Source organism: Coenobita brevimanus, chromosome 103 (genome assembly GCF_032717465.1).
Source record: "Coenobita brevimanus isolate Jiangsu-jjx chromosome 103, ASM3271746v2, whole genome shotgun sequence".
Classification (NCBI taxonomy): Eukaryota; Metazoa; Arthropoda; class Malacostraca; order Decapoda; family Coenobitidae; genus Coenobita; species Coenobita brevimanus.
The window spans coordinates 37,820,987-37,842,609 of NC_137056.1; the positions used below are offsets into that span (position 1 = coordinate 37,820,987).

General features: G+C 39.9%; 1 protein-coding gene, 2 non-coding genes and 1 pseudogene across 4 annotated transcripts in view; 2 read left to right on the plus strand and 2 right to left on the minus strand.

Moving 5' to 3' along the window:
• Window positions 1-21,623, minus strand: part of LOC145415710 (calcium-dependent secretion activator-like) — a 495,031-nt gene that overhangs the window by 55,004 nt on the left and 418,404 nt on the right. For both annotated transcript variants that reach the window (XM_080284934.1, XM_080284935.1), the window contains one exon: window positions 7,469-7,492. In XM_080284934.1, coding sequence (XP_080141060.1) covers window positions 7,469-7,492 — 24 coding nt within the window. The remainder of the gene's footprint in view (window positions 1-7,468; window positions 7,493-21,623) is intronic.
• LOC145415856 (5S ribosomal RNA) lies at window positions 2,478-2,596 on the plus strand. The gene has a single exon (XR_013900160.1). It is a non-coding gene; the product is annotated as a 5S ribosomal RNA (ribosomal RNA).
• On the plus strand, window positions 2,700-2,818 carry LOC145415786 (5S ribosomal RNA; annotated as a pseudogene).
• On the minus strand, window positions 4,692-4,810 carry LOC145415843 (5S ribosomal RNA). Its single transcript, XR_013900149.1, has one exon. It is a non-coding gene; the product is annotated as a 5S ribosomal RNA (ribosomal RNA).

Consider the following 21,623-nt stretch of genomic DNA (forward strand, 5'->3'; position numbering starts at 1 on the left):
AATGTAGTTATTAAAGTATTGATTAATTAATAATAAGTATATTTATAGAATGACGGGAAATCGTCCAGAGTGCAAATTGTCCCGAGGGGAAATCATCCATATTCTGACGGGGAATTGTCTGACGGCGAACTAACTTAACTGCGAACTGTCTCAGAACCCGCTGATCATGGGTAATCATATAAATCAGGTTAACTGGTTACAAGGGTTTATTTAGTGCTTTAACTTTATTTAAGTGCTATAACTTACAAGTACATACCAGAACAGTAAATATTTAATTTACAAATACAGAACTTTGGAAAAGTAGTACAACATAGCTTTAACGAACAAATAATAAAGGCAATATTCCAACACCTATCAGGTAAACTGGTTGTAAGACTATTTCTTGCTTTAACATTATTTAATAGTAATTTAACTTGCACATAAAGATGCCAGAACAGTAATGTAAATATTTCTTACAAATACAGTACTGTGGAAAAGCAGTACAGCGAATCACATGATCATGTGATCAAAACAAACTCTGCATGCAGCACTGATGTATGAGGATTTGGCCTTTCATAGGCCTCTCTTGCGTAAATTTATATTTTCGTAATGGTTCTTTAATCTTACGTTATCTTATATGTATCCCAGCACTTACCGCATGTAATTGCGAGCGTGTTCGGGGCGAGCTTACTGTATATATATATACAGTATTTATAAAATATATATATATATATATATATATATATATATATATGGTATTTCCCTGTATTTTGACACATTTTACTTCGATGCCTCGTTTTTTGCACTAGAAAAAATTTTCCGAGTTGTTTTACACTGCTAATTTCCCCGCACTTCGACGCTCCCAGCTGGCAGCCAACACTCAGCAGATGATGAGTACCGATGCTCAGTCTAGGCATTGTTCATTTTTCTGTGCAACAGTTTTCCATGATCTTTATACATCAGGTCCAACAGGGCAGTAGACACACATGAGCTTGTTATTGTTTATGATTGTAACGTACGATCTTCAGCCATGCCGTGAATACAGTACACGGCAGGTCCAAAGGGACAGTAGACACACATGAGTTTGTTATTGTATATGATCATAACGTATGATCTTCAGCCACGCTGTTCTATTATTTCTTAATGAAGAATCGTTACATGTTTCTCGTAACGCTATTTATTTCTGTTTTGATGGACAAATACATGAAATGGATGTAAAATAATGCTTATCGATATTTAACCCCTACACCGCGGGGATGTTTTTGCGCTCCTTGCGCGTCCCACGAGGATTTTCGCACTCTGACTGACTTTTTAAAAATATTTGCCCGAAATCAGTTATTAGCCCTAGAATATTTTAATTAACTATGCATATGACACATACCTTCAGCTTTCTCCTGGGATGTTTGTTAAGCCGTCATCAACTACTGTAGGACTTGTGGAGACTTCTGAAGTTGAGTAACGAAGTCTCCACTTTACACTTCCTGACACCCCGTAATATGATTACCACAGCCTGATTTTATCACTAGAAACACTATTCTATGATTTTCAAGTAGTTTGGAATCCATACACCAAAAAAAAAAAAAAAACACTGTGGAAGCAATGAAAATTTCGAGCGCATACGAGCTTCCCACTTGCGCTCGTTCCCCGCTGGTATTCTGTCATTTATTATTCATGAACACACTCACACTTTATATTCCTATTACTTTATTACACACACACACATATATATATATATATATATATATATATATATATATATATATATATTTATATATACAGTATTTATCCATAAGTTTCCTTCAGTAATAGTAGTTTATTTTTACTCCAGGCATTAACTTTTTCGTTCAGTGAACTAGCGTAGAGAGCAAAGCTTTCACTGTCATTACTCCAAGTATTTGTACTCATATTCTTATATTAGTAATTATTTACATTTCTATATTATTTACATTATGTTATACACTGTCACTTCCAGTAACTAAGGGCTCCTTTCCCTTGGAGCCAGGATGAACTTGGGACACTGAAGCACTCATAGTTTATCACCATTTCCTCCACTGGCTTATCACACGATTCACCAGAAAGATTGTAGTCACTGTCCATCATTATCATGGATAAATTAGCCAGTTCACACTTCACAGCAGAGTCACTTAGTCCTTTACCCCTTCCCACACGAGGTTTAGTAGAGGTAGAGGTCACAGGGCCCTCTAGAAACGGCGGAAATGGAGGGGCGCGAGTGCTACGTGCTTTCATCTCAAGAGACAAAACTGAACTGAATGATGAGGCGGATATTGGGCCACCAAGGGTTGACAGCGTCAGCAAGGTGACAGCTGCTAATTTATATGCTGTGAAATGATTTGAGGGGGAGGCATGGCTCAATTGGTAGAGAGGTGGCCTGCCGTTCTAACGGACCCAGGTTCAAATCCCCACTGGAGCAGGGAACAGTTTAAGGATTTAAATTTCATTAAATTAGGCTTTGCTGATCTACCAGAAGACCCGCCAACATTAACGGCCATGCCACGTTGAGTACACCGCTTCCCGTTCGATCAGCGAAGTTAAGCAACGTTGGGTCTGGTTAGTACTTGGATGGGTGACTGCCTGGGAACACCAGATGCTGTTGGCATAACGTTCTCCCTACGTGTCAAGTGGGGTTGGTGGAGGATTAGTGCCCCTCCCTGTAAAACAATTAACTCTAAGCCGTAGGCCACCCCGTTTGGGATACATGGCGTAACGGCTATGCCACGTTGAGTACACCGCTTCCCGCCCGATCAGCGAAGTTAAGCAACGTTGGGTCTGGTTAGTACTTGGATGGGTGACCGCCTTGGAACACCAGGTGCTGTTGGCATCCCAACGTGTCAAGTGGGGTTGGTGGAGGATTAGTGCCCCTCCCTGTAAAACAATTAACTCTAAGCCCTTGACCACCCCGTTTGGGATACATGGCGTCTGGCAATGAATGAATGAAAAAATGATTGGCAGGAAATTAGGTAGTTCCAGGTGAATGTAAATATCACTTAGGCTTCTCCATTTCTTTCTTATATATATTTTTATTATGAGAACAGGCCATACAGCATATTTCAAGGGGAAATAAACAAGGAAAATTAGCAAACGAGTGCACATGGGGTGTTGCCAGGTGATAATTAACCAATTCCAGGTGTATGGCACTATCAATTACCTTTTTTCTTTTTTATATATATTATTTTGTATGAGAATAAGGCATAGGGCTCATTCCAATGGATGAAATGAGTGGAAAAATCCAGGCAAGATTTGCATAGCGCAGTGCAGCTGGGAGGAGAGGGTAATGAAGGGGAGGTAGGGAGGGGAGTCAAGAATGGAGAGAAGTGGCTAAATTGTCAACAATGGATGGGAGTACAGATGACAATAGCAGCATTGACTATTGTTGGACACTGGCAGTACTGACAGATGATACAAGCAACCACTTCAAAGCCCGGCAAATTCAAAATAACACAGAATTGCAAAAGTGATGCCCTGCGGTATGATCCAATGCACCCGAGGGTCACAAAAGTGATGCCCCGCGGTTAAGGGGTTAAGGAAGGAAAGGATAATAACCGTCCCAATACAGAGATGGTAGACTCAGCCCACCAGTTTTTGATTCTACTGTATTTGACTGTATTACAGCCTCTCTTCCTTGTAGCAGTGAGTAATAAAATGTTATAATTTCTCCCTTTTAGTGACAAAGAGGGCATATAAAATGACAAGGTTTAGTTGACTGACTTTGATGTCGAAAATTTAAAAATCTGGTGAAAAGGGGCAGTTTTTCCGTGGTTAGTGACATCGGGAACTAGCCCATCCACCCTCAACACCCCTTCACTTGCCACTCAAGCCAGTCTTCACTTTATTTCTGGTAAGGATTTTTGGTGTTGCAGCTCTTTATAACAGTTTTAATGTTTTTTCAGGTACATGTTTATTGTGTTATGATGTTTTAGCACTAGTAAACACTCTTTATTTAATTTTGGGTAGGGCCTGTTTGGTGTTATAGTACTTTCTGATAGGGTAGGTACATGTCCCACCGGAACGCTCCTCTATTTTTCCCATTGATTCTTAACTTCACACTTCGACATTTCACATTTTGTGAGGTTTTGGCGGAACATGCAACCCGCGAAAAATGAGGAAATAATGTATATATATATATATATATATATATATATATATATATATATAATCATCATCATCATCATCATCAGTCATTTGAGTACCCCCTGCAGGACCAGCCTATCCTGACCGAAGTTGGGACAATACAGCCAATGTATCTCTACCAAGTGGCTTAGGCGGTCTGGTAGAGATTGAATGTAGGGTTAGAAGTGCTTGTAAGTGTACTGGTAGTGTTGTAGTGGCTTGGATGTGTGAGTAGTCTGTGAACCAAGTGTAGTTGGCCCGCGCATGCCGACTGGGTGCAAGCATACTTTATAGTAAGCAACACTGGTTCAACCACAGCACCCCTTGTGTCCGCCAAAGTAGTACGTGGCTGGGTGAACACTCCCAAAGTTTATTACCCTGGCGGGGCGCGAACCCTGGCTCACCTGTGTGCGAAACGCACACTCTACCACTGTACCACAGAGGCTCCATATATATTTTTTCATTCATTCATTGCCAGACGCCATGTATCCCAAACAGGGTGGCCAACGGCTTAGAGTTAATTATTTTACAGGGACGGGCACTAATCCTCCACCAACCCCACTCGACACGTAGGGAGAACGTTATGCCAACAGCATCTGGTGTTCCCAGGCGGTCACCCATCCAAGTACTAACCAGACCCAACGTTGCTTAACTTCGCTGATCGAACGGGAAGCGGTGTACTCAACGTGGTATGGCCGTTATATATATATATATGTATATATATAAACCCCAACTATCCCTTGGATGTAAACCTACACAAGCTCAGTCCGACTGGAGCACTTTAATTGCCCAATAAACCACCATAATTTGGTTATATGGTTACCACCCTGCGTAGTAAATGGTTTCCTGGTGTACAGGAGACCATTTGGCTTATCACTTGGTATAGACTTACCCACAGGGAGAAGGAAGAGGAAAGAATGAAGGAAAGAAAGACAGTAGAGGGAGTGTAAAGTCACTCATAGGCAGAAAAAAGAGGAAAGAGTGAAGGAAAGAAAGAGAGAAGAGGAAGGATGGATGAGAGGAAAGGGCAGACACCCAAGACAGCACTATATCGAGTGAGTGGATGGTGAGCATCCCCACCTACCACATGTATATATATACAACTAACGCAAATTGACTTATGACCTCCCCCCACAAGGTATTAAAAAACACAGAAATCATAGTATATCACAACGTCTGTTCATGAAATGCCATTCATTAACATGAAATCATGCTTCTCTTGTGTTTCAGGACCACTTGGATGCATTTTGGCATGGAATCACGTAGATCTCTAAAGAAATCTAAGGACATTTCTTTGCACCAAACATCTGTCAGTTCAGTCTTGAGACTGTCCAGATTTGGTGTCTTCTTCTCTGCCATGATTTTCTTCATCTTTGCCCAGCAGTTTTCTATCTGATTTAGATCCGGACTGTTGCTAGGCCAGTTGAGGACCTCAATCCGATTATCCTGAAGCCATTTTGTTACCTTTCTTGACTTGTGACATGGAGCTGAATTGTGCATGAAAAAGTTGCACCCATGAATAGCAAAACAGTATAACAAATGATCTTTCAGAACTTGAATGTACCATCCAACATTCATCATCAAGCTCTTGGGAAGAAAGTAGAGGCCTCCCCTGTAACACCAGTCGAGCAGGACAATACTCCCAAGGTGGATGGAAAGCTGATGACAGGGAGAGCTGGAGCTCCCATTTCATCAGCCCTCAGGACTAGTTCCTGACCATTTTCCTTTGCTGAACTTTTCAGTGTCTCAGTAACACAGAGAGTAGGCCAGCATGCTCTCCAATACAAATTTCTCTAACTATCTACACCAAACTACATGCACAGTACACATTACACTTCTTTTTCCAAAATTCAAAAAAATAAAAATCATGGCTACACAACACACAGCCTCGGAGTCCCCGGGGGGGGAGACCATAAATGCCCCCACCTTCCGCCTCTCTCCCGGTGATGACTTGAGCTGCCGGGAACCACTGTCTGACTCACTTCTTCTTCATTTCTGCAACATTCATGGCCTTTCCTCTAATTTTCGCTCTGTTGAGCACCACCTTATCCCCTCTAAACCTCACCTTCTTTTTCTAACTGAGACTCAGCTGTCTGAGGCAACTGACAGCAAACCCTTCTCTGTATCCTCCTACTTTCTCTGTACTCATTTCAAAGCCAAAGGTGGCTGTTGTGTATATATACGGAACAACTTATCTTGCTCTCATGTTCCTGAACTTGATTCTTCTGAATTCTCTATACACTGGCTTCGGCTTTCCTGTCATTCTCTGACTAAATATATCTGCGCTGTTTATTTATCCCCTAATTCTACTGACTATCAAAAATTCTTCAACTATCTTACTTCTACGATGGAACACATCCTATCCATTTCTCCTTTCTCTGAAAACTCCATTCTAGGAGATTTCAATGTTCACCACCACCTTTGGCTCTCCTCTCCTTTCACTGATCCACCTGGTGAACAAGCCTACATCTTTTGTATCCTTAATGACCTAGAGCAGCTTGTACAGCACCCTACCCATATCCCTGACAGCCTTGGAGAGATCTCTGATATGATACGAAATCGGACGCACTTTTGAATGATAGGTTGCCAGGGTACGATAATGACAACCTCAGAGTCATGCGCCGCGACTATAGTATGATTGTCATTACAGCACACTGCAAGCAAATTTAAGATATGCAAAAGTACTTACTTTTGCAGATTAAACATACTTACACAACTGTTAAAGCATACTTCTGTATACTACACTGTATGTATTTCTACATCTGTTGCATCTTATCATAGTCATTAAGTATATGCAGATGGGTAATTTTTAAAAGCAGTATTGAACAACAAATTTCATAATACCTGTTTATACTAAAGTATGTTTATTAAAACCCAGACAATAGTTGGCTCTTTACTCTAGATAGCAGCAGTAGGAATATTAAGTAAGTTCTACAAGTCTATGGGCAAGAAGCTTGAAATCAAGGACATTACTTCCTGGACATCATTCCTGTGATTACAGTATTAACAAAACCTATTCCTAAGATTATTAACAAGACCATTGTAAAAATTTCAGTTTTGAAGTTGTCATGTTAATCATGACCTCATGGCAAAATCAGGCAAGGCTGATTAAAGTTATTCAACAGATTTATTAATGCAGCCATGCAGGCTTTAAATTCCATGAAGACTATTAAATTGAACACAGACAGGTTTAGAGCAAATTCACCATAATCTTAAAGAGCAACATACTCTTTCTACAGTCAAATATTAATGCAGCTTCACCAATGGATTAAGTAATAATATGAAATGGATAATGTCTAGGGGAGCATGTCCTGTGGTTGCAGGGAAGGTTAGGATGCTGTGGCAAGATAACATTACTTACTCTCCTTCAGCCCCCTCGGGAAGACTGGGTTGTTGGTGAAAGGGAAAAAGAGGGTCAGTCAGGACAAAAACAGAATGGTGATACTAATGGCAGTACAGGTGATGTTTTAACCTCCAAAGGATGGCTGGAACACTATAGGATTTTATTATGATAACAACAGGATAATCTGTTAAGCTGGGGAAAGCACAGCACCCTTTGAGGGTTACAACCTGTTTCAGTTAACCCAAAAAGGATGGCTGGCCCACATTTAGGTTTTATCCTAGCTACTGCAAAATTATATTTAGTTAAGGGAAGCATCCAGCCCTTTAACGGTTAAGGATGTGTGTATGACACTCTACAGGGAACATTGGTTGGAACTACTGAGGTACATATCTATAAGTACGTAAAATCCTAGTATGACAAACTGTATATATTGTTAGTAGGATGGTGGTGCTTTCATTGTGTTCTTTCAGAAAAATGCATTCAGGTTTTACTAAAACGAACAATAATAAAGCTTAAAGAACATTCTAAATACATGTTCTGTAATTCATTTTACTAAAACAAAATGAATTAAAAATACAGATGAATCATTCAAACACACTACAGTACATTTCTGTTTCTGTCCTCCAGTCAGCTGTTGCAGCAGCTAGGAAGGTCAGCTTGTAGCTGCTCTTGCAACTGCTAGGAAACCATTCTGACATAGTTACAGAACCACAGAGATGGAGATATAAGATTCCACCAAAGTTATATAAATCATATAAAGCTGCCCCTAAAGTTTCATAATACTGAGGGATTATGAGCATTATGAGATAGTAGAAGGATCATTTCCAGCTAACTAACTGGCTTAGGTAAGTCTCACCTGGCTCAGCTAGGTCTCATTGCCAAAGCAAAAAGAAAATTAACTTCATTGAGGCATGATCTTGCTCACTGCATTCATTTTTCACTCTACCCTTCCATTTTGGAGGCACCCTGAGGAAGAAGCTTTCAGCCATCTTGCAACACCACCCGTGCATTTTAATGGTGACAGGAGGAATTAACCCCAACACTGAGCAAAGGGGTATATTGCTCTAATTAAAATGCTTTGCAAGAACATTGCAATTTCCTTCAGGTCATCAGTGTCATGTCTGCTCATTCGGGGTGAAGGTTCCGTGATGAGCTTCCCTTGGAAGATGTTTCATGAACCCCACTTTCACAGTGGTGAATCAGGTGTCACCAACTCACCATTTCTTTATCTTTATTTTATTTTTTTTCTATAGAGAACACCCATACCCCATTGTCCGGCACATCAATAACCGGCACTTCGCCAGACCGAACACAAGAAACAGGGGAACATTCCCACAATCCAAACTATTTGAATGTCCATTGCTTTGCTAGTCTGACATCCTGCCTCTCCAGTCCAACACCTTCCCTCTCCCTAGGTTTGAAAAAAGCTCTCCCGGTCCTCCATTCTCTCTCTTCTTCCCCCCCAACCCTCCTCCATCCCCCACCATACTCTGCACTTCCAGGCATGTCTCCCTCCCTTCCCCCCACCCCTGGTTGTCTCCCTCTCCATCCACCCCACCCTTGCCCACCCACAATTGTCTCCTGTGTGTGTGTGTGTGTGTGTGTGTGTGTGTGTGTGTGTGTGTGTGTGTGTGTGTGTGTGTGTGTGTTCTTACCTAATTGTATCTTTACAGGAATGAGTCAAGCTCATACTGTCCCGTGTCTTAAACCATATTTATCATACATATCCTTAAATTTGCGAATTGTTTTGGCACACACTATTTCATTCGGTAGTGCATTCCAATGATCAATTGCTCTGTTTGGGAAACTGAATTTCCTTACGTCTTTATCACCTCTCTTCTTATGCAGTTTTTTGCAGTGTCCTCTTGCTGATGCTTCTCCATAGGTTAAGTAATCATTTATGTCTATTTTCTCCTTCCCTGATATGCACTTATATAGCATTATCATGTCACCTCTTTTCCTTCTCTCCTGTAGTGTGTGTGTGTGAGTGAGTGAGTGAGTGAGTGACTGACTGACTGACTGACTGACTGAGTGAGTGAGTAGTAGTAGTAGTAGTAGTAGTAGCAGTAGTAGTAGTAGTAGTAGCAGTAGTAAATGTTCCCTAGGCAGTCTGGCAGAACAGCCCCAAGTCCTTAAGGAAGGTCATGGCCAGGACTGGGCTTTCCCACAGAGCTCTCAAGGAATGTATGTTGAGTTGTTGGCACAGGTGATTGTGTGCAATGAAGTCTTCCATAATGTGCTTAATAGTATGGGGTGCTGTGTTACATTCTGGACAGGCGTCAGCGACGGAGTCATCCAGCCTCTTCTGATAACTCAAGAGGGCTAGATGATGCCCATATCTCAGCCTGGCCAGGTGGACCCTGTCCTCACAAGGGACGTAGGATTCAGCAAGATGGATATCGGGAGGCTGTGCATGCAGCTGCATGTTGTCTTTAAGTGACTGAATGGAGCGGCAAGTGATCTGAGTATGGATATGCTTCAGGAAGCTGGTCTGTGGCAGGCAAAGGGGGAGAAATGACAGTATTTGTGTATGATATTGAGTGCTGGGTGATGTTTTGATGTTCCTTGGTGTGTGTGTGGATGTGCTGCCATGTAGTGTAGTGGATGGTGTAGGTTCGTGGAGGCTCCAGCAAGACTTTGCGTGCCTCTCATGTCTAGATGATCCTTGACTTTGAGGACTTTGGTTTCTTGGTGTAAGGTGATCTCTGGGTGTAATACCTGTGCAGCGTGTGATTATTTTTAGGGCCTTGTTTTGTATGGTCTGTAGAGTGTTGTAGTATATTTTAGTGAGGTTAGACCCCCAAGCAGGGCTTGCGTAATTCATCACTGATTGTATATATTGTTTGTAAACTGTGGTGATGGTTTCTTTGTTGTGTCCAAATGTTGTATGGGCAAGTGATCTTAAGGCTTTGAGTCTTGGTGTTAATTTATCTTTAATGTTTGTGATGTGTTGTTTTAATGACATTAATGTATTGTATGGTACAACAAGGATTTTGAGTGTGTATTTACCTAATTGGGATATACAGGAAATGAGCTGTGCTCGTGGGGTCCCGTCTCTGTTTCTCAATAAGTCAAATTTAGCTTTAAACTCGTTTAAGTTTTTAGACTGGAAGATCTCTTTGTCCAGGCTATTCCACAGGTTTATACATCTATAAGGAGAACTATAGTTCTTGATATCCTTCAAGCAGCTTGGCTTCCTCAATTTCATTCTGTGTTCTCTTGTTACCCTCTTATCCCATAAAAACAGATCTTCTCTGTCAATTTTATCTACTCCCATCATGGTCCTGAACACTGCAATCTGTCGCCCCTCATTCTCATTTTCTCTAAGGAAGGCAAATCCAGCCATTCCAGCCTCTCTCTGTACGACAGATCTGCCAGACTGGGGACGATCTTGGTTGCTGTTCTTTGTATTCTCTCAATCTTGTTTATATCTTCCTTTTTGTGTGGGGACCACTCTACTGCTGCATATTCTAACCAGGGGCAGATCATGGCCATTATCAATTTTTTCATCATCTCATCATCCATATAATGAAATGCTACTCTTATGTTAGTCAGGAGTTTATATGTGTTTCTAACTGTCTTGTTAATATGTTTTTCAGGTGACAAACTATCCTGGACCAGTACTCCCAAATCTTTCTCTTCTCTTGCTTTTGTGATTGCTTCATTACCCATCAAATAATTCAGTGATGGCCTCTTAGTACTTTTATCCATTTCCAATATTTTACATTTCTTTGCGCTGAAATTCATTTCCCACATCGGGCTCCAATCGTGTATCCTAACCAGATCCTCCTGCAGCATTTTACAATCCTCTTCAACCTCTACCTTCCTCAAGATCTTTGCATCATCAGCAAACGGACTTGCATAACAGTTCACTCCCTCTTCCATATCATTTACGTAAATCAGGAACATTACTCGCACCAATGCTGAATCCTGTGGGACTCCACTTGTTACTTCCCTCCATCCTGACATCCTATCCTTTATTACTGTCCTCATTTGTCTGTCTCTCAAAAGTCTCTCTTCCATTCCAGGAGCTTCCACTTCAATCCTCCTATATGCTCTAGTTTCCACATTAGTCTCTTATGGGGTACCTTGTCAAAGGCCTTTTCCAAATCTAAATACACACAATCCACCCAACCGTCCCTCTCCTGTAGCACATCAGTCACTCTTCAGTAAAAGCTCAACAAGTTGGAAACACATGACCTTCCACTTCTGCAACCAAACTGACTTTCAGCCAAAATATTAATCTCTTCCAAATATTTTATCCATCTATGTTTTAGGATTCTCTCGCACAATTTTGCGACCATGCTGGTTAGGGAAACTGGTCTATAATTCAGGGGTTCTTCCCTGATTCCTCCCTTATAAATTGTTACCACATTTACCCTCTTCCATTCTTGAGGCACTTTCCCCTCTTCCAGAGAACACACAATTAAACTGTGAATCTTATCTGCCAGTTGTTCTCTGCATTCCTTCAGTACCCAATGAGAGATTCCAACTGGTCCTGGGGCTTTCCTTACATCTTGAGTTTCCAGTAATTTATACACTTCCTGTACTTCCACTTTTATATCTTTTATCGCTACATTTCTAGTCACTCCCTCCCCTTCCACAAACTCCTTTTCATTAGTGAAAACTGATTGGAAACATGTGTTCATTGTTTCAGCTTGCATTGTTGCATCTTTATAGACCTCCCCTTCTACTTTCAGTTTGGTGATTCCTTCCTTTTGTTTCAGTTTGCCATTGACAAATCTATAAAACAGTTTGGGTTCAAAATTCATTTCTTCCTCTCTATGTATTCTTATGTATTCATTTCTAGTTTTTTTATATTCTTCCTTTGTTCTATTATTACCTCTCTTTCTCTAGTTTCCATGCCTTTCTCATTTTTTTGCTATCATACACCTTCCATTAAACCACTCCTTTTTCCTGCTTTCTTTCCCCAATACTCTTGGCCCAATTTTTTCCACTCAACGAATTATAGAGGTCTAGAAAGATATCCCACTTCCTCTGTATCTCTCATTTCTCTGAATTTTCTCCAATCCGCATTTTTTAAAAATTTTCTCACTCCTGTAAAGTTTCCTTTCCCAAAGTTGTATCTTCCCTGCCTATAAAGCTCATCTCTTGGCACCACGTTTCCTATTATCAACTGGAACTCAATGACCACATGATCACTTTTTCCTATAGGACACAGATATTTCAAAGATTCTGTTACATCAGATTCTTTGGTAAACAGTAAGTCTAATCTTGCTGGTGTGTCCTTACATCAGAACAGTGTCTCTTCTTTGACTCATTGCATCATCACATTGTTCATTGTTTTATTTAATAATATAGTGCCCCATGAATCTTCACTGCCTCCTGAGTCCCATTCCTCCCAGTTCACCTCTTTACAATTAAAGTCAACCATTAAAGTTATAGTGTTGCTTTTCTCAATAATTTTCTGTAAATAACTACCCCTGGGGATAGGTAGTAAAACCATGTCATGACAAGTATATAAACAAGATGATAAAGTTGATGTACTCAAATGTGGATGGAATGGTATCTAAATTACTAGAGATGAATGATTATGTCAGAGAAAATGAACCACAAATAATATGCCTAACTGAAACAAAATTAACACCAAGGATATCCAATGACATACTAAACTTAGAGGAATACAATATATGGAGAAGAGACAGAAATTAAAAAAAAGGAGTAGGAATTATAATATTAACTAAGAAAAATCTAAAAGTCAAGGAAATAAAACTAGATATACAATCACAAGTAGAACTGATTGCAGTAGAGATAAACACATCTGAAGGGAAAGTAATTGTAGCCAATTTGTACATGCCACCCAGATCAAACACATGGGAAAGAGACGAATATGAGGACCTGGCAGAGAGTACAATTCAAAGTTTAAGATCATTACTACATAAAATGGAAGAGAAATCGGAAAGAATTATACTAACTGGAGATTTTAATACAAATATAAATTGGAATACTCTAGATATAATTAGCCAAGAAAGCTGTTGGGACCAAAAGCTCCTGGATCTCATGCAAGAGTTTTTCCTAACGCAACATGTGAGGGAAACCACCAGAAAAAGAGGACTCGATGTACCTTCAGTGCTAGATCTAATATTTACCAAGCAAGAAAATGATATTGACAGTTTATTATATCACCCTCCACTCGGCAAAAGCGATCATGCAGTACTAAATTACAACTTCAGGATAGCATATGACATAGTTAACAGCAATGAAAGTTACAAAAGGAGCCTAAACTATAAAAAGGGAAATTATCAAGACCTAAAGAAGTATTTCTTAGAAGTTGATTGGGAAAATGAGCTTAGAGGACAAGATTTAAATGCTGTATATAAAAAATTCTGTGAATTTTATGAAATAGGAGTCCAGAAGTACATCCCACAGCACAAAGAAGCAGATAAGAAAATACAGAAATGGTTCAATACAGAATGTAAAAAATCAAAAGAAAGAAGAGATTTGTTATGGAATAGATACAGAAGACACAATAGTGAAAGGGCGTATAATAATTACAAACAGGCAAGAAACGATTATACAAGAATAAGGAGGGAAGCCCAAAAACAGTTTGAGGAGGATATAATAAATAAAAGTAGTGATCAACCAAAGCTGTTTTACAGCTACATCAGAAGCAAAACCAAAGTAAAAGATATAATACAATCCATTACGGATGAGGGAATCACTTATACACAAGAGAAACATATTTGTGAAGCACTAAATAAGAATTTCCAATTAGTTTTTACAGAAGAAAAAAATTTTGAGAGGGACTATGTGGAACATGCATGTCCACACATACTACCAGATATACAAATAGCAGAAAAAGTAATACAGGAGGAGTTAAGTAAATTAGACAGAGGAAAAGCAAATGGTCCTGATGAAATTTCATGTTGGGTACTACGAGAATGTGCAAAGGAGTTAAGTAAACCATAATTTTTAATTTTCAAGAAATCCTTGAGTCAAGGTAAACTACCTGATATTTGGAAAAAATCAAATATTGTCCCCTTATTCAAGAAAGGAAATAGACAAAATCCACTCAACTACCGACCGGTATCACTGACCAGTGTTGTAAGCAAGGTATTAGAAAAGTTTATAAGAAAAGCTTGGGTAAATCATCTAGAAGAACACAGTATGATAACAGAAAGACAGTTTGGTTTCAGAAAAGGAAAATCATGTGTTACTAATCTGTTGAGCTACTATGACAGAGTAACAAACACAATACAGGAAAGAGAAGGATGGGTGGACAGTATCTATTTAGATTTCAAGAAAGCTTTTGATACAGTACCACACCAAAGACTTTTATGGAAACTGTACCATCCAGGAGGAATTTGAGGCAAACTGTTTTGTTGGATGCAAGATTTTCTCATAAAAAGAGAAATGAGAACAGTACTAAGAGGAAACTACTCATCATGGAAAGAAGTGACTAGTGGAGTACCACAGGGTTCAGTGCTGGCACCAATCATGTTTTTAGTGTATATAAATGATATAAACAGTAACACTGGAAATGAGAACTCTCTGAATATGTTTGCAGATGATGCAAAAATACAAAGGAGAATTACTAGCACAGACTTTTGTAAAGAGCTACAAGAAGAATTAAATAAACTTCATGAATGGAGCAATACATGGCAAATGGAATTCAATGTGGACAAGTGTCATGTAATCAAGTTTGGTAAAAGTGGAAAAAGACCTGATTGGGATTATAAGTTAGGAAATAAAACCCTATACACATCAGAAAGAGAGAAGGACCTAGGTGTGATTATCAATAACAGACTATCTCTGGCTGACCACATCAGCGAGAAGGTACGGAACATGTATACACTGCTTGCAAATATGAGAATAGCATTCACGTACATAAATGAAGACATGCTAAGAAGGATAATAACATCATTCATTAGACCAACCCTGGAATATGCATCAGTAGTCTGGAGTCCTCATCTCAAAAAACACATAGACAAGATTGAAAAAGTTCAAAGGGCCGCTACAAGATGGATACCAAGCTTAAGGGACCTAAGCTACGAAGAAAGACTAAATAAACTGAATCTACCAACACTATAGGAGAAAAGGAAAAGAGGTGACATGATAATGCTATATAAGTGCATATCAGGGAAGGAGAAAATAGACATAAATGATTACTTAACATATGGAGAGAAGCATCAGCAAGAGGACACTGCAAAAACTGCATAAGAAAAGAGGTGATAAAGGCGTAAGGAAATTCAGTTTCCCAAACAGAGCAATTGATCAATGGAATGCACTATCGAATGAAATAGTGTTTGCCAAAACAATTCACAAATTTAAGGATATGTACGATAAATATGGTTTAAGACACGGGACAGTACGAGCTTGACTCATTCCTGTAAAGATACAATTAGGTAAGAACAATTAGGTAGGTAAGAACACACTCACACACACACACACACACTACTTGCAAAAAATAATTGAGAAAAGCAATAATATAATTTTGGTGGGCGACTTTAATTGCAAAGAGGTGAACTGGGAGGAATGGTACTCGGGAGGCGGGGAGGATTCGTGGGGCATTATGTTACTAAATATAATAATGAATAATGTGATGACGCAATGGGTCAAAGAAGAGACACGGTTTCGAGGTGAGGACACACCAGCAAGGTTAGATTTACTGTTCACCAAAGAACCTGATGTAATAGAATCATTGGAATATCTCTGTCCTTTGGGAAAAAGTGATCACGTGGTCACTGAGTTTCAGATGTTAATAGGAAACGTCGAGCCAAGAGACGAGCTTCATAGACAGGGAAGATACAACTTTGGGAAAGCAAATTTTACAGGATTGAGAAACTTTTTTGAAAATGCGGATTGGAGAAAATTCAGAGAAACAAGAGAGATACAAAGGAAGTGGGATATCTTTCTAGACCTCTATAATTTGGGTGTGGAAAAATTTGTACCAAGAGTAAGATGGAAAGAAAACAGGAAAAAGGAGTGGTTTAATAGAAGGTGTATGATAGCAAAAAAAGAGAGAGATAAGGCATGGAACAATTGGAGAAAGAGAGGTAACGACAGAACAAAGGAAGAATATAAAAGAACAAGAAATGAATACACAAGAATACGTAGAGAAGAAGAAAGGAATTTTGAAAAAGGTATAATTGACAAATGCAAGGATGAACCCAAACTGTTTTATAGATTTGTTAATGGCAAACTGAAACAAAAGGAAGGAATCGCCAAACTGAAAGTAGAAGGAGAGGTCATTAAGGATGCGGCAATGCAAGCAGAAGTAATGAACAAACGTTTCCAGTCAGTTTTCACTAAAGAAAAGGAGCTTGTGGAAGGGGAGGGAGTGATTAGAAATGTTCCGGTGATGAAAGATATAAAAGTGGAGGTACAGGAAGTGTATAAATTACTGGAAACTCAAGATGTAAGGAAAGCCCCAGGACCTGATGGAATTTCTAATTGGGTACTGAAGGAATGCAGAGAACAACTGGCAGATAAAATTCACAGCTTAATTGTAAGCTCACTGGAAGAGGGGAAAGTGCCAAAAGAATGGAAGAGGGCAAATGTGGTACCAATTTACAAGGGAGGAAACAGGGAAGAACCCCTGGATTATAGACCAGTGTCTCTAACCAGCATGGTCGCAAAATTGTGTGAGAGAGTCCTGAAAGACAGATGGATAAAATATCTGGAAGAGATGAATATTTTGGCTGAATGTCAGTTTGGATTCAGAAGTGGAAGGTCATGTGTTTCTAACTTGTTGAGCTTGTACTCAAGAGCGATTGATGTGGTACAGGAGAGAGATGGTTGGGTGGATTGTGTGTACTTACACTTAGAGAAGGCCTTTGACAAGGTACCTCATAAGAGACTAATGTGGAAACTAGAATATATAGGAGGATTAAAAGGGAAACTTCTGGAATGGATGAGAGACTTTTTGAGAGACAGACAAATGAGGACAGTAATAAAGGAAAAGATGTCTGGATGGAGAGAAGTAACAAGTGGAGTCCCTCAAGGCTCAGTGTTGGCGCCAGTAATGTTCCTGATTTACGTAAATGATATGGTAGATGGAGTGAACAGTTATGCAAGTCTGTTTGCTGATGATGTAAAGATCTTGAGGAAGATAGAGGTTGAGGAGGATTGTAAAATACTGCAGAAGGATTTGGATAGGATACACAATTGGAGCCGGATGTGGGAAATGAAATTTAATGTAAAGAAATGTAAAATATTGGAAATGGGTAAAAGTACCAGGAGATCATCACTGAATTATTTTTTGGGTAATGAATTAATCACAAAAAGGAGAGAAGAGAAAGATTTGGGAGTGCTGGTCCAAGATAGTTTGTCACCAGAAAAGCACATTAACAAGATAGTTGGAGAGACTTATAAACTCTTGACTAACATAAGAGTAGCATTTCATTATATGGATGAGGAAATGATGAAAAAATTGATAGTGGCCATGATCCGCCCCAGGTTAGAATATGCAGCGGTAGTGTGATCCCCACACAAAAAGAAAGATATAAACAAGATTGAGAGAATTCAAAGAACAGCAACCAAGATGGTCCCCAGTCTGACAGACCTGTCGTACAGAAAGAGGCTGGAAAAACTGGATTTGCCTTCGTTAGAGGAAAGGAGAAAGAGGGGAGACATGATTGCGGTGTTCAGGACCATGGTGGGAGTAGATAAAATTGACAAAGAAGATCTGTTTGTATGGGATAAGAGAGCAACAAGAGGACACGGAATGAAATTGAAAAAGTCAAGCTGCTTGAAGGATATCAAGAAATATAGCTTTTCTTACAGAAGTATAGACTTATGGAATAGCCTGGACAAAGAGATCGTCCAGTCTAAAAACTTAAACGAGTTTAAAGCTAAATTCGACTTATTGAGAACAGCGACGGAAACCCACAAGCATAGTACATTCCGTGTATATCACAATTAGGTATATTAGGTAAATACTTAAATATTTGGAACGACTTAGACAAAGAGGTGGTGCATGAGAAAAACATTCATGTGTGTAAAGGTAGACTTGATAAATGTGGATATGGAGACAGGACAACACGAGCATTGCTCAATTCCTGTATACTACAAATAGGTAAATACAAATAGGTAAATAGGTAAATACACACACACACACACACACACACACACCATATGTGGAAACTAGAATATATAGGAGGACTGAAGGGGAAACTCCTGGAATGGATGAGACTTTTTGAGAGACAGACAAATGAGGACAGTAATAAAGGATAGGATGTCTGGATGGAGGGAAGTAACAAGTGGAGTCCCCCAAGGCTCGGTGTTAGCGCCAGTAATGTTCCTGATTTATGTAAATAATATGGCAGATAGAGTGAACAGTTATGCAAGTCTGTTTGCCGATGATGTAAAGATCTTGAGGAAGATAGAGGTTGAGAAGGATTGTAAAATGTTCCAGGAGGATCTGGATAGGATACATGATTGGAGCCAGAAGTGGGAAATGAAATTTAATGTAAAGAAATGTAAAATGTTGGAAATGGGTAAAAGTACCAGGAGGCCATCAATGAATTATTTGTTGGGTAATGAATTAATCACTAAAATGAGAGAAGAGGAAGACTTAGGAGTGCTGGTCCAAGATAGTTTGTCACCTTAAAAGCACATTAATAAGATAGTTAGAGACTTATAAACTCCTGACTAACATAAGAGTAGCATTTCATTATATGGATGAGATGATGAAAAAATTGATAGTGGCCATGATCCGCCCCAGGTTAGAATATACAGCGGTAGTGTGGTCCCCACACAAAAAGAACGATATAAACAAGATTGAGAGAATACAAAGAACAGCAACCAAAATGGTCCCCAGTCTGGCAGATCTGTCATACAGAGAGAGGCTGGAAAAGCTGGATTTGCCTTCCTTAAGGAAAGGAGAAAGAGGGGAGACATGATTGCAGTGTTCAGGACCATGGTGGGAGTAGATAAAATTGACCGAGAAGATCTGTTTTTATGGGATAAGAGAGTAACAAGAGGACACAGGATGAAATTGAAAAAGTCAAGCTGCTTGAAGGATATCAAGAAATATAGCTTTCCTTACAGAAGTATAGATTTATGGAATAGCCTGGACAAAGAGATCATCCAGTCTAAAAACTTAAACGAGTTTAAAGCTAAATTTGACTTACTGAGAAAGAGTGATGGGAACCCACGAGCATAGCATATTTCGTGTGTATCTCAATTAGGTATATTGGGTAAATACATAAGTATTTGGAATGACTTAGACAAAAAGGTGGTGCAGGAGAAAAACATTCATATGTGTAAAAGTAAACTAGATAAATGTGGATATGGAGACAGGACAACACGAGCATCGCTCAATTCCTGTATACTACAAATAGGTAAATACAAATAGGTAAATATACACACACACACACACACACGCACACACACACACACACACACAAAGGAAGGAATCACCAAACTGAAAGTAGAAGGAGAGGCCTTGAAGGATGCAGCAATGCAAGCAGAAATAATGAACAAATGTTTCCAGTCAGTTTTCAGTAAAGAAAAGGAGCTTGTGGAAGGGGAGGGAGTGATTAGAAATGTTCCGGTGATAAAAGATATAAAAGTGGAGGTACAGGAGGTGTATAAATTACTGGAAACTCAAGATGTAAGGAAAGCCCCAGGATCTGATGGAATTTTTAATTGGGTACTGAAGGAATGCAGAGAACAACTGGCGGATAAAATTCACAGTTTAATCGTATGCTCACTGGAAGAGGGGAAAGTGCCACAAGAATGGAAGAGGGCAAATGTGGTACCAATTTACAAGGGAGGAAACAGGGAAGAACCCCTGAATTATAGACCAGTGTCTCTAACCAGCATGGTCGCAAAATTGTGTGAGAGAATCCTGAAAGACAGATGGATAAAATATCTGGAAGAGATGAATATTTTGGCTGAATGCCAGTTTGGATTCAGAAGTGGAAGGTCATGTGTTTCTAGCTTGTTGAGCTTTTACTCAAGAGCGATTGATGTGGTACAGGAGAGAGATGGTTGGGTGGATTGTGTGTACTTAGACTTAGAGAAGGCCTTTGACAAGGTACCTCATAAGAGACTAATGTGGAAACTAGAATATATAGGAGGACTGAAGGGGAAACTTCTGGTATGGATGAGAGACTTTTTGAGAGACAGACAAATGAGGACAGTAATAAAGGATAGGATGTCTGGATGGAGGGAAGTAACAAGTGAAGTCCCTCAAGGCTCGGTGTTGGCGCCAGTAATGTTCCTGATTTACATAAATGATATGGTAGATGGAGTGAACAGTTATGTAAGTCTGTTTGCCGATGATGTAAAGATCTTGAGGAAGGTAGAGGTTGAGGAGGATTGTAAAATACTGCAGGAGGATTTGGATAGGATACACGATTGGAGCCGGACATGGGAAATGAAATTTCTATCTATCTATCTATTGCCAGACGCCTCAATCCCGTTTGGGGTGGCCACAAACAAATCGCCTCCAAGTCGCCCCGTCCCCCGCCATTTCACTGCCCTGCTGCCAACTCACACCCCCTCTCTCATATACCTCTCCACCCCACCCCTCCGTCTCATCCTCGGCCTCCCCCTCCCTCTTCCCCCCTCCACCTCACTCACATACACTCTCTTCGTCAGTCTTTCACCCTCCATCCTCTCCACATGGCCAAACCACCTCAGTGTGTTCCTCATAACGCTTCCTATCACATCCACATCAGCACCACAATGCTCCTTTATATCCTCATTCGTCAGCCTGTCTCTCCATGTGACTCCACAGGCTCCTCTTAAATAACTCATTTCCACTGCTCTCACTCTTGACTTGTGTCCTTCCAACAACGTCCAAGCTTCACTTCCGTACGTTAGAGTTGGTATCACAATACTGTCATGTAGTAACTTTTTCACTTCCATGCTCACTTCCCTGTTTCTTATCACTGCTTTCAAAGAACCAGCAACCATTCTTCCCTGCTGTACCCATTCAAGCACTTCACCCTCCAAACCTCCATCCTTACTCATCACACTACCCAAGTACTTAAACGTACTCACATTTTCCAATTCCTCACCATCCAACCTCGCTGTACATTCACTGACTTCACCTCTCTCAAAGACCATCACTTTACTCTTCCCTACATTCACCTTTAGATTCCGTTTCTTACACACTCTCCCAAACTCATCCACCAAGCCTTGCAGCTCCCCTTCGTCTTCACTCAACAACACAGTATCATCTGCAAACAACAGTACAGGG